Source organism: Haemaphysalis longicornis, unplaced genomic scaffold (assembly GCF_048455015.1).
Source record: "Haemaphysalis longicornis isolate Haplotype H1 unplaced genomic scaffold, Haemaphysalis longicornis Haplotype H1 scaffold_18, whole genome shotgun sequence".
Lineage (NCBI taxonomy): Eukaryota > Metazoa > Arthropoda > Arachnida > Ixodida > Ixodidae > Haemaphysalis > Haemaphysalis longicornis.
Genome location: NW_027526282.1, coordinates 3458894 through 3472454, shown reverse-complemented (window position 1 = coordinate 3472454; position 13561 = coordinate 3458894). Strand labels below are relative to the sequence as shown.

At 48.6% G+C, this 13561-nt stretch overlaps 1 protein-coding gene across 1 annotated transcript in view; it reads right to left on the bottom strand.

Annotated features, from left to right (window-relative positions):
* Positions 1-358: 358 nt before the first annotated feature.
* LOC144166540 (uncharacterized) overlaps positions 359-13561 on the bottom strand; it is an 87226-nt gene continuing 74023 nt past the window's right edge. The window contains exon 7 of the mRNA XM_077696039.1: positions 359-504. Coding sequence (XP_077552165.1) covers positions 397-504 — 108 coding nt within the window. The 3' untranslated portion in view covers positions 359-396. The remainder of the gene's footprint in view (positions 505-13561) is intronic.

The following is a 13561-nucleotide window of genomic DNA, read 5'->3' as shown; positions in this document are numbered from 1 at the left end:
ACCCCCTCTCCTCTCCGATAGCGAACACTCTCTCGCGAGGGGCATTGGATTGGATTCGATTGGATGGCTTAGATTGGCTTGGCTTGGCTTGGATTTGGATTGGATTGGATTAAAGTGGATTGTGTTGGATTGTGTTGCGTCACAGCCGCGGCAGACGCACTGGCGCCGGCGCGTCCCTTCACCGTTATGCGTGCTATAAAACGCGGTGCCGGCGCCGCTCCGCTCCATCGTTCCAGCGCCGTTCCTCCGCTGTCCAACGCTGCAACGTGAACCCCCTATGCGTTGCATCTACACAGGGGTTCCCGCGAAAGGAGGTGGGAGATTTTTTTCAGATGCAAGAATACGGCAAATCCTTTACTCGGTATTGCATCATGAATACTGAAGCGTTGCCAAATGTTAAGATACGGATAACAAGCTTCGTTGAAGTGGGAGCTGCATTATTAGTCTGGTGCAGTTTTCAATGCGCTCCATATAGTCTTCAGGTGTAGGTCCTTCAGGTTTCGGCTGGAAAATAAAACGAAAAAAATTAGTAAATATTTTATGATTTTGAAGTAACGGTATAAAGATAGCCCCATAGTCTCCTAGTGGCTACATAAATATAACAAAATTAGTGCGGGATTGAGTGTGCTCACGCAATTTCATGGCGAAAACATTATGGCTGTTAACGCGGACTTAAAGTTTGTATTCAGTTGTTGACGTGTGTAGCGCAAAGACTAAAGAGGACGACAGGGACAAGTCCCGGTCGTCTTCTTTTGTCCTTCGTCTCAGTTTTGAGCTACACACGTCTATTATGGCAATAGGAATTGGTAGTTCGGCCGTGATACTATGACGGTAACTGTCATTTTCACCGAATAAACCCATGAGTCGGCTTGTGGGAATAGGGGGTGCGTATGTTGACGCCGCAGTGAAACAAAATTGGTGAATCCACCGTGTGATTCTGGTGTCAGCTGGTATCGTGACTGGCCAATTTCTTCGATTGGGTATGCGAGAAACCTGAAGGTTAATTAGAACCTTGTACTGAGAAGTTACCAATATGTATTATTGTGAATGAATTCAGCATTGGACACACGGCTATAACAGTAAAGTATTGCCATGGGAAGTGAGCTATCATCTCCGGGAGAAGACTGAGTGTACCCTAAAAGCCGTAAGCAGGGTACACTGGTGATCAGGTCACTTGCGTCTGAGCCCAATTGCAGATAATTGGTTGGACAGAATTTTGAAAATGAAGAAATAACAAAGTACAAAAAATAGTGAAAATGGCGAACCGTGGAACGCCCTGCATTTCCAAAAAATGCATATTTTGTGGAACTAACGTCTTCAACCTGTGTAATAGCGCAAATGGAGACAATTGGTCGGACAGAGTTTCGAAAAACCAGAAAATAAGGAAAAAAGAACAAAAAATATTGAAAATGGGGAACCGTATAACACGCTGAATTTCCACAAAAATGTAGATTTGGCGGAAGTAGCACTTGAAATCGTTATAATAAAATAAATGAATGTAATTGGTCGGACAGAAGTCTGGAAAACCAAAAAACGAGAAGAATAGAAAAAATAGCGAAAATGGTAAAACGTGTAACGCCCGGCATTTTACCAAAAATGAAAATTTGGCGGAAGTAAGACATTTAACAGCTCGAATGGAGATAAATCGTCGGACAGTAGTTTGAAAAAAAAACAACAGAAAATGTGCATAAAAGAAAGAAAAACGAGCTAAAATGGCGAACTGCGTATTGCCCTGCATTTTCACAAACAAGCAGATCTGGCAGAAGTAACACCTTTAATCGTCTATTAACTTAAATTGAGATACTTTCTCGGACAGAATTCTGGAGAACTGCTATGGAAAACACCGTAAGTCGAGTATTTCTTCAAAATATGGTACTGCATCTAGATAGCGTATTTAGGTCGCCTTAGCCTGAGAAGTAGCTTCAAAATAAAATAAAACTATTGGATTCTATGATCTTCGGACATGACATTGTCCCGCTTGTGAGTGCCGAGAAAATGGAGCTACTACACTTTTTTTCTGCGACAGGCTAGAGCGTGGTGTATGAGACTGAGGGCGCTACTTTTGATATTAAGAAAAGTGTTTACCCGTCCAATCGGCGTTGTGTTTTGTCGTTGCAAATAGGCATTGTCTACTTCCCATGTAAAGTTTAAGTTTGACGCAAATGTTTAGTGGAGAGTTTATTGATAGACCATGTCGATAGTATTGCACACCCGCCGCGGTGGCTCAGTGGCTAAGGCGTTACGCTACTGAGCACGAGGTCGCGGGTTCGATTTCCGGCCGCGGCGGCCGCTTTTCTGATCGAGGCGAAAAGCAAAAACGCCCGTGTGTACGAGATTTCGGCGCATGATAAAGATCCCCAGGTGGTCGAAATTAATCCGGAGCTCTCCCTTACGGCGCGCCTCATCGTATGCGTTGCGTCGGCGCGTTAAACCCTACAATCAATCAATCAACGATAGTATTGCACTCTTCGTGCTGATTGATAGTACCTAGATTAGCTGTTTTTAAAAGAACTTCACAAACCAATTATAGACGTCGGCACAACTGCATGGCGCTGTTTCGAACGGGGTTCTGAGTGACCGTTTCATTGCTTGGGTGAGAATGTGAAGGCGTGCACTGCCGCTGCGGGTGCGAGCAGCGTGGGTTGAGCTTTTTTAGTTATCAGGCCGCAACGACGAAACGGGATATAACTATGGAGTAGTTCCGTGCTCGAAATATAACAGTGATTCGTAGTCTAACTTCGAAAAAGTTCTGAAGTATTCACTAAAGAGCCGTGTGTTAACTCGAGCGCAATTGCTGGTAAAGCCAGAGTTGTGCTCAAGAGCTAAAGCACGGTAGCGCCTTTGGGTTGAAATAAAGGGTAAAAGCTGATAACGAGTATAATTCCATACTACACACAGCACGCTTGGCTTTCTGTAGGTTGCTGAAACGGTGGGAAATAGGTCTTCAGTTGCAAAAAAAGAACAGCGGAGCTGGTGTCGACCTAGTTTCTTCCGGTGCTGCTAAGTTTGGTTATGTTTGCGAAGCTTTGCAATGTTCTTGCTAAGCTAAGATGACCGCTGAGGGGTGAGGCCAAGCTTAACCGAATTTGACAAGGCTGTTCCAGTGTCCCCCACCCTCGCATTGCGAGGGGATCCAAGGGGGAATCAAGCTAGGTCGGCCCCCAGCTATGCTTTTTCTCCAGCCTTGCACCACTATTGCAAGCTGCGCCAATTTTTTTGCCTTTTAGAATCCAAAAAGGACTAGTACCTTTGTAATGGTACAGTAAGAGGTGCGCATACGCATACGCCCCTTGTGCTCACACTCTAAGAAGCTCGAAAGCCGACTTCACTGTTATATTACCCTATCTGCGGTGGTGCACCCTTTACAGGTGCCGCAGTTCTTTTTTTTATATTTTTTTCCTGACGCCACCGAAACTAGCCTAAGCTTAAAGAGCTTCACTGGTAATAGATTATGACAATTCATATTGCTTTAAGCATCGTGAGGTTCAAAACACCCCCCGCTTGTAGAAAATGTTCGTCCACCCGTGGAAACAGGTACAAAACGCCTCCAAAGTTGGAGGTCTCTTCACCTTTTTTCTTAGTTGGCAGTCTTTTCTTACACACTTTTTTCTTTACGCCCTTTTTATTAGTTTCGAACACCCTAATTTGTAGCTTTACACCCTTCTGGGAAAAAGGGTGTTGAAATAAGGAACACCCTTTTTGAAGGGTGTTGAGGTGGCGGGGAACATTTGTTCGATATTTAATAAAATTCTACAAGTTATAGAACACAAAAACTACCTCGTAATTAAAAAGTTTTTGCAAATCCGCGTGTTGATTTGTAAATTCTTATAATAAAATCCATACTTACAAAATTAGAGCTAAAATATCTGTTTTTTGCGACAAGCCCACCGACTCGATCGGGGGGCTTTCCTCTGCTGGATATAAAAGCAAGAAGAGCACGTGTATTACTAAGTAAGTATGCACTCCCTGTACCGATTGCATCCCGTTGGTTTCCTTGCTCAATTCATTTGTGTTCCAACTATTACTTGTGCGTATTGACTGTGTTGAATGCTGCGCGCTCCACCGATTCACATTGCCACCGCGCATGCCATCACCCAAAAAAGGGTCTGAGGCTCTACACCCTTTTTAGGGTGTTGAGCATCATCAACACCCTTTTTTAAGGGTGTTAAGCTCAACACCATTTTTCCATCCGTACACCCTTTTTTAGCCAAAACACCTTTTAAGGGTGTTAGCCATGGGACAAGATTTTTACACCCTTTTAGGCCAGAAAGGGTGTAAAAAAGTTTAGTGTGTATACAATTGCAGGCCTGCTCCAACCAATCAGGTCTCGAATTAGCTTCTAGTCTGGTGCATTTTGGAAGCAATTTACATAAGTAACAGCTTAGTTATGTCACTAAAAGATGCTAAGCAACCATTGTGTTGCTCTGATGTTACATCCTTAGCCAGCAACTGTGATTCACCTTAGTGGTACTATAAAATCTTAGGTGAGCTCAAACAGAATAGAAAGCCTGACATGGGCAGGGGCATCGTTGATGAGGGCTCATTTTTTTCTGGCCTAATGTCATCAAAGCACGAAGAGAGCCAAATCGAAATTACTTATCCGCTAACGCGGAGTAGAAGGGAACGTGTGGTTACCGTTATAAAAAAAATTGGGGCAGCTTCGCACGAGTGGCGCAATGGCTGGGCGAACAGTGAGGCTGGTGGCCCCACCTAGCTTAATGTTAGTTCGGCTAAGTTTACGCCGGGTAATGCTTGGAGACTCGACCAAGCTTTCTGCGTGGTTATGCTTCGAGTCCGGAGAACTTTTCTTCGTGGTGTCGTCGCTTGCCCCCAAAGAGCAATTTAAGTTTGGTCAATAAAGTGTGTCTGCACGCACTATTTTGGTTGGTAACGCGAGATTGTTACTCCGGATCTTCTGCAACTCACTGACACTTCGCGGCCGATCACCCGCGCGATATTAGGGACCGAAATTCTCGCATTCCTGCTTTAAGTAGCGGTGCAGCTGCATCAGCGCTGGACTTCCTCTTCTTCGGGAGTGAAGCTCTTCTGTCGCCCATCATTCTCTTCGTCCGAGACCCGGCTGTTCGGCTACTGTGTCGGCGTTGCCGAGGTGCTTTTATACCCCCACGGTGACGTCGGGGCTTAGCTCCGCATATTCGCATGCGCGGGCTCCGTACGGCGCGGTGAGGCAAAGCTGCGGTGAAGCTGTGCTGGCGAGCCCGATGACGTCATCGCTCGGTGACGTTTAGCTGTAAACGTTCGCCGGCAACCGCACGTTCCATGGCCTAACCACGGCTTAAACAGAATCGCTGTCAAAATACAAGGTTGCTATTGTAAAGGGCCAAGATGTTCAGTGCTTAAACTATAATTACGGTGATTGGTGCACAGGACAAAATGTAAGACTAACGGTCGTATGAAATGAGGTGTAAAAAGTGAATTTCTGACAAAACATAAAGAGGCGCTTAACAGAAAACATGGGATCGTCTCACAAAAGTATTATGAATGCAATGAAGTACATTTTCTATAAAATACTCTGAAATGTTTGCGTCGTGTAGTGTCGAGTGCCTTGCATTGAACGACGATGTGGATTACGGACAGGCCCTCTCAAATTTGCTACGTATGGTTCTTGGAGATCCAGTGAGCAGGTGGGAGTGTGTTACATGTGTGTGGCCTATTCGTAACCTAGCTAAGGTAACTTCAGTGTGTCTGTTGGGGTTGTCAGTAGTGTATCGTACCAAGTGGGGTTTTAGTACGTGTCTGTTACACGTCTGTCTGTTGCCTCCACTCTGTTTGCCATGTTTAACGAAGTTGTTGTTTGATGTGTGGCTGGAGGGCAGCGTAGGGTACCGTTGTTATGTCGACTGTGCTTTGAATTGTGCCGACGGTGGTCATTTCATCCTCCGCCGCCTCATTTCCGGCGAGCGCAGAGTGGCCTGTAACCCAGCATGCAGTCAATTAAAGGTAGGTTGGCGACATATGCGCGCATAATGGTCCTAAAAAAGAATAATGACGATGTGGTTTCGGGAGACCTTCCTTAACACAACGCGCGTATTACTGGGAATCCGTGTTAACAATGGATTTAAGATTTTAATGTTCGAGAATCTGACTCACTACAAGAAAAATGCCGTATGCCTCGGCTGTGAAACTTCTTGTATGTTCATTCATCGCTCTACAAGTATTACACTTGGGTCCATGTGTTGCACGCCGAATTGCACGACGCTCTTAACATTGTTACTACGCGACATCCCTCTGCACCAATCTTTCTAATGGGTGACTTTACCTTCCCAAATATTTCCTGGAAATCAGATCAGCCAGTATCTAGTTCGAAAACCTCGAATACCAATGAATTCCTAGATCTCTGTTCTTTGTTTAATTTTTCGCAAATAGTCACTACGCCAACTAGAATAACGAACGACACGGCTAACACACTGGATCTAATTCTAACAACATATCCTTAAGTAGTCTCGGAGATAGCATATTTACCCGGAATGAGCGACCATCTTACTTTATCATTTGAGATAAACCTTCCAGTTCTTAAAAACACGCGTACCACGAAAGTAATTCATGATTACGCAAGGGCAAACTTTGAAGCCATAAATAGTGAACTCTCAATATTTGTAGATGCATTCATAGAAAACTTCGCGGAACACTCATTGGAGCATAATTGGAAAACGTTTAAAAATAAGGTCCATGAACTAATTCGTAAGTATATCCCTTCACGCAGTCTCAAAACAAATACTAAAACGCCATGGTACAACACTTATCTAAAGAGACTGTCAAATCGCAAAAAAAAAAGATTATACCGAGCTGCAAAGAAATGTCAAACTTCGAATCCTTGTTAACAATGGATTTAAGATTTTAATGTTCGAGAATCTGACTCACTATAAGAAAAATGCCGTATGCCTCGGCTGTGAAACTTCTTGTATGTTCATTCATCGCTCTACAAGTATTACACTTGGGTCCATGTGTTGCACAGGACACATCGGAGGCAGTCCTTGGCTCGTCACTATAAAATTATTCACGAGAATATTTCTCCGGAGGCTTTGGTTTGGTGCAGAATAGCAGTTCTTGGCACTCGGTATTTGTCACTTTTCACAAAGACAAGTCACATGACACAAGGCGGAGCTGCCATGGTGCTAAAAGGTTCTGTGAGGACGTTGGGGTTAAGCTGACGGGTGTGTGACTCGCGGAGGAAGATCACAACAAAGTTGACGCCATGGTCTTGAACAACACTGAATATATTGTAAACGGAACGCGCACACAAGCGAAATAAAAAAATACAAACAGGTCCGACCCACTAGAGTTCGGGAGAGAAGCGGGGGAAAAAAATCAATGCCACGCTCACGGCTCCGTCCCACAGTGATGGCGCTCAGTCGCCACGGCGTTGACGCCCTCGCCGCAGGGTTTCGGAAGGCGGCGGACCAGTCGCGGTTCCGCTGAGTCACGCGCCGCTGGCTCCGCTCGCTAGGCCTTGCCTCAGAACTGCGGCTCCCAGGGTCGTCACGGCGATCTGACAACCGAGCGGCGACGTCGGTCTTCCGCGTCACAGGCCCGTGGACATCACCCCGCTGGAGCGACCACGATAATCGAACCTTGAAAGCCACGAAAGCCTCGGCCCGCCTGCCTGTCGATTTGGTCCAGCTGCCCTCCGGAACCTCCGCCGCTCGCTCCGCTTCCCAGGCCAGCCCTCCATGATGATGCTACTCCCCTCCTGGCACACACCCTCTAAGGGAAATTGGCCTGGTCACCATCTTCTTCTTCTTCTCGAGGCACCTGCTCTGCGCCGTCGTCCGGGTTTTTCCCCACTCGTGGGACGCCAGTCATCACATTCACCCCCCTGCTCGAGAGGTTTGTTTGGGAAAACAAAACTCGGCACACAATAATGTTCGCTCATGGCCGCGATGGGACGTATGGCGCTGAAGCACGTTCTGTAGTGTCAGACGTTCAAGCACCACTAGCACCAGCACAAGAGTACAGTCCGAAACAGTTCAAAACAGTCTCTAACCTAATGGAAGGGAAACCAACAAAAGAAACAGCATTTGCCACTCTTAAATCCACTCTATATAGTAAACTTTCTACTTAAAAAAAGTCGGACAAAGGTGCCCTCTACTGTGCCTACTCTGTCAATGGCTGGGAAAGGTTAATCGGCACGAGCAGTCGGTAATAGAGCAGGAGTTAGAGGGAATGGCACACCCGCAACTTCGTCGTTGGGTGCGTGTGGCATCTTGAACCCTGTGGAGGAGTTTCTCGTCTAGGCGCTGGGCGAGAGGTTGACGACCAGATCGATGGCAACACGCTGAAATGCCTCGATCTCCGCCATGATCTCCCGTGGCTGCTCGGTGCTTAGGCGCAGCCGTCTGACACATGCGACACAATTTTACGAAGCGTGCAGTGTCAGCTTGCATCCCAGGCCAGTAGAAGTCCTTGCAGACGCGCTCCATCGTTCGCCTGATACCCCTGTGATTTCCGAGGGTTCCTTGATGGGCCTTGTCCAAGATGATGCCTCGTAGCTCCTTGGGGATGACGAGTTGCCTTCTTTCTTTTCCGGAGGGCAACTGATGCTGTCGATAAAGAATACCAGCATTCTTCACGAACTCGATCGCCGCTGCGTTGAATGTCACCTTTCTGCCAACCTCGCCGAAAAACTTTCGGAGAGAAGGGTCTTGCTGCTGAAGCGCACATAAGTCAGCAGAGGTGATATTGCAGGGGCTGTCAGCAACGGCAGGTACATGCGGCATTGTTGTCGGAGCCTCGCTTTTTGCTGCGTTGGTGCGCATGTGGGTCTTCAACCCTGCTGCAGCTCGCGAAGACGATGGCAGGTTCCGACCGCGCAGGTCTTCTGGGACGCGGACGCTGCCTTGTCTAAGCACCGTGCTTGCAATGACTGGTTCCTTTTCGTGAGGCTCCTCTCGTCTGATGTTCCGATTGTCTTTCGTATTGGCATCACCAGTCACCTCAATGTTCCCTATAATGACGTCGCACAAGGGGTTGTCCATGCAGGACGCTAGTACGCGGCCTGAGAAGAACGGGGAATCGATTTCCACGTCTGCCTCCGGCAGGGACAGACACGTTCGATTTAATAGTTGGATGGTGCTCATGCCTCCTGTAAGCTTGGTGTCAGCAACGAGAGAGCGGTTTACGATGACTGTATTACAGCCAGTGTCTCTCAGGACGACCACGGGTTGACCTTCCAGAAGTCCTCCCGACGTTGGCATTCTCTCCAGCTCGGTTGTCGGCGTGCTGCTTGCTGGAGACACTCGCACAGCTTGGCATCGTCGAGACTTGCTGCATGCCTCTACTGGAGAGTTTTTGGGTCCGGTCATTGCGGAGGGAACCTGTCTCACGTTCTCTGGCAGGTTGCAGCAAGCTTCAGCCTGGTATCGGTGTCCGTGCTGGCGGCCCCTCAGGCAGAAGGCGTTCTTCTTGTTGGGCTGGCTGGAAACCTGTGACTTCGCCCAACAGTCTGACGCGCGGTGGCCTAGCCTATTGCATAAGAAGCAATGTGGCTTGGTCGTCTTGTGATCATGATAATCAGGAGCGCGAGGGAGTCCAGGGGGCTTGCCACTGTCTTTATTTTCTTCCCTTCCTCTGCCCAGGTTTACTAAGCCTTGAGCTTCGAGGTATTGATCAGCCGTCTCAGCAAGCTGGTCCAGGTTCTTGCAGCCCCTTTCTTTGAGGAAAATGGCGAGCTTCTCGTCGCACTGGCTCAGGAATTGCTCGGACACTATTTTGTCCCGGAGCGCGGAGTACGACTGCTCCGTTTTCGCCATTTCCTGCCAGCTGTCGTAGTAACCGAGAAGACGACCAACAAACTGACGACCTGTTCCTGAGTTCAGCGGCCTTGATTCCCTAAACTTGCACCGGTACCCTTCTTCGGTGTACCTGAACCTCTGTAAAAGGGTCTTTTTCAGTTTCGTGTAGTCCAGTGCATCGTCGGACGACATGCGGCCAACGGCACTGAGCGCCTCACCTGTAAGGCACAAGTGTAATGAGAGCGCCCACTTGTCCGAAGGCCAACCTTGGCTTGCTGCCACTCTCTCGAACCGCTGTATATAAGCGTCGAGCTCGTCTCGTTCCTCATTAAAAGCGGGAATCAACTTGTGAGGGCTGTGGAAGCTTTGTGCCGCATTAGTCGCGTTGTCACTTCCCACGGCGTCCGAATTCGCGTTGGAACCCTGCGACCGCTCCTGAAGTTGTAGCCTCAGTTCTAACATGGCACGTTCAGCCTCAATTCGAGCTCTGGTCTCGGTCTCCGTCTGCTGTGCTAACCTTGCGGCTTCTTTAGCCGCCTCGCGTTCGGTCGCACGCTTCTCTCTTTCTTTCGCGCGTTCAGCGTCGATCCATTCTCTGAGGTGCTGACCTGACAGCCCTAATTCTTTGCCGATGAGCATCAGCTTCTCGAGATCCATCCTCGTTCGTCACACCCACTTGCCTGCTTAGGCTCTTCAGATGGAAGTAGAGCAAGGTCCTGTCGCGGACGGCAAAAATTGTGAGGACGTTGGGGTTAAGCAGACGGGTGTGTGACTCGCGGAGGAAGATCAGAAGAAAGTTGACGCCATGGTCTTGAACAACACTGAATGTATTGGAAACGGAACGCGCACACAAGCGAAATAAAAAAATACAAACAAGTCCGACCCACTAGAGTTCGGGAGAGAAGCGGGGGAAAAAATCAATGCCACGCTCACGGCTCTGTCCCACAGTGATGGCGCTCAGTCGCCACGGCGTTGACGCCCTCGCCGCAGGGTTTCGGAAGGCGGCGGACCAGTCGCGGTTCCGCTGAGTTACGCGCCGCTGGCTCCGCTCGCTAGGCCTTGCCTTGGAACTGCGGCTCCCAGGGTCGTCGCGGCGATCTGACAACCGAGCGGCGACGTCGGTCTTCCGCGTCACAGGCCCGTGGACATCACCCCGCTGGAGCGACCACGATAATCGAACCTTGAAAGCCACGAAAGCCTCGGCCCGCCTGCCTGTCGATTTGGTCCAGCTGCCCTCCGGAACCTCCGCCGCTCGCTCCGCTTACCAGGCCAGCCCTCCATGATGATGCTACTCCCCTCCTGACACACACCCTCTAAGGGAAATTGGCCCGGTCACCATCTTCTTCTTCTTCTCGAGGCACCTGCTCTGCGCCGTCGTCCGGGTTTTTCCCCACTCGTGGGATGCCAGTCATCACATGTTCGTAAGCGATTTCTTGAAGGTGTAAAAAAAAATAGGAGATTCTTAGTTCCGACGGCTTCTTTCTCACCTATTGTAGAGAAGGGAACAGAAATGGATGGGCGATATTAAAATAGCTACAGTGTGGCTGTATCAAAACAGACTGATGTTTAACGATGGCGAGTCATTGCTGTAGGTTTAAAGGTATATAAGAAGTCAAGGTACGTCCATTGGTGCTATAGGTATTACGTCTGAGATTCCACATAGACGCTGTGTGCAGGGTTCGTGCGGAAAGCATCAGCGGAAAGCGAAGACCCAAAGGGAGCAGTGGGGCGAGCATTTTTAGTGCTGTTTTCGTTGCTGAACACTCCCGTAATCCATGCGAGAAACCAGCAAGCTGAAAAACACGTAACAAAAGTTGTTTGTCTGCACGTAAGATTATAATGAAAGCAACTTGAGGATATTCAATGTTTTTAGTCATTTGTATTCGAGTTGTTTATTGTTTGGAATCAATGTGAGCTTTTTATTTAACCTCATTTAACCTCATTTAACCTCATTTTTCATCAAACGTTTTATTTTCATTTAACCTCATGTAATCTCAAATCTAGAAAAACTACCCATTCTTGACTTGCCCTACAGGCACAAAACACAACATTTATTTCAGAAACGAAACATAGTAAACATATTCAACCTATACAAATACCGCTTGATCCGGAACTACAAACGCGAAAGAAAAAGTGGTCTGAATTTGCTTTCCAGTCTAGCAAGCCTACAATTGTACGCGGCTCCATATCCACAGCGCCACAAACTCCATTGGGCATTACCCCCCGTCAGTACTATGGTCATCAACTCCTTTCATATGGTCACGAAGCCAGGGACGACGCAGTTGTTTTGTGGAAATGAAACAAGTTTATTGGAGGGAACTAGTGCTCCCCTAACAACTCAAAAGAAGACAGAGGCGGCGAAGCAGCGGTCAACAAAGTGACGTGCGTCGGCGAACGTCGCAGAATCGAATACCCCGGCGCCTGCTCTGCAGGCTTTTTATCTTTCGGCGGGCCTGGTTCTCGAACCGTCGATTCTCATCGAGAACATTGTAGATCCAAAAAGATTATTCCGGGCTGTTCACGTTAGATCGGAATGCTCTCCCTATCAGAACAGATAACACATGCGGCACAGAAAGAATGGAACATGCGCTTCCCTTGGCACAGAGATAACACAGACCGGCGCAGCTGGGCGGTAAAAGCAAAACACAAATAAACAAACCCAATGCATGGTTCGCGGCATTACCCCCCTCTCTAAGAGTGTATCGACCCGATGCTAACATAAGTGACAGTCCGAACAAATAAAAATAAAAGTCGTCATCGTCGGTAGGAAGGTTTTAAGCGAACCACGTGGACGACTTCGGGCCGCGTGTGTCGTCGTGATGTGCCAGAGTCACCATCGGGGATCACTTCGTAGGTAAGTTGGCCAACACGTCGTAGAATCTTGTAGTGTCCGAAATACCGTCGCAAAAGTTTCTCACTCAGTCCGCGTCGTCGGATGGGAGTCCAAACCCACACACGATCCCCTGGGTGGTACTCGGCGGCTCGGCGTCGGAGGTTGTAGCGGCCGGAATCCACTAGCTGCTGGTCCACTCGAGCGAGCTGGCGGGCCTCCTCCGCACGCTGAAGGCATCCTTGGACGTCGGCATTCAAGTCGTCGTCTTCTACGTGCGGCAGCATGACGTCATGCATTGTAGTCGGCCGTCTTCCGTAGACGAGCTCGAACGGTGTCATCTGCGTGGTTTCTTGGATAGCCGTGTTGTACGCAAACGTGACATACGGGAGCACTTCGTCCCAAGTCTTATGTTCAACGTCAACGTACATGGTCAGCATATCCGCAATTGTCTTGTTCAAACGTTCCGTTAGTCCGTTCGTTTGGGTGTGGTACGCCGTCGTTCTTCGGTGATCCGTGTTGCTGTAGCGTAAGATTCCTTGCATGAGCTCAGAAGTAAAGGCCGTTCCGCGGTCCGTGATGAGGACTTCAGGGGCTCCATGTCGCAGCACAATTTGTCTTATGAAAAACTTGGCGACTTCTTGTGCAGTCCCCCTCTGAAGAGCGGCGGTCTCCGCGTAGCGCATCATGTAGTCTGTTGCTACGACAATCCATTTGTTCTCAGATTGTGACGTAGGGAACGGGCCCAGAAGGTCCATTCCAATCTGTTGGAAGGGCCTTGATGGGACGGCGATCGGCTGCAGAAGTCCGGCAGGCCTCGTCGGTGGCGTTTTTCGTCCCTGACAGTCACGGCAGCTCCGGACGTAGTGGGTGACGTCGGATGTAAGACGGGGCCAGTAGTACTTCGCCTTGATTTTTCCAATTGTGCGGGTTGTGCCGAGATGTCCGGAAGACGGGTCATCGTGGCACGCTTCCAAAA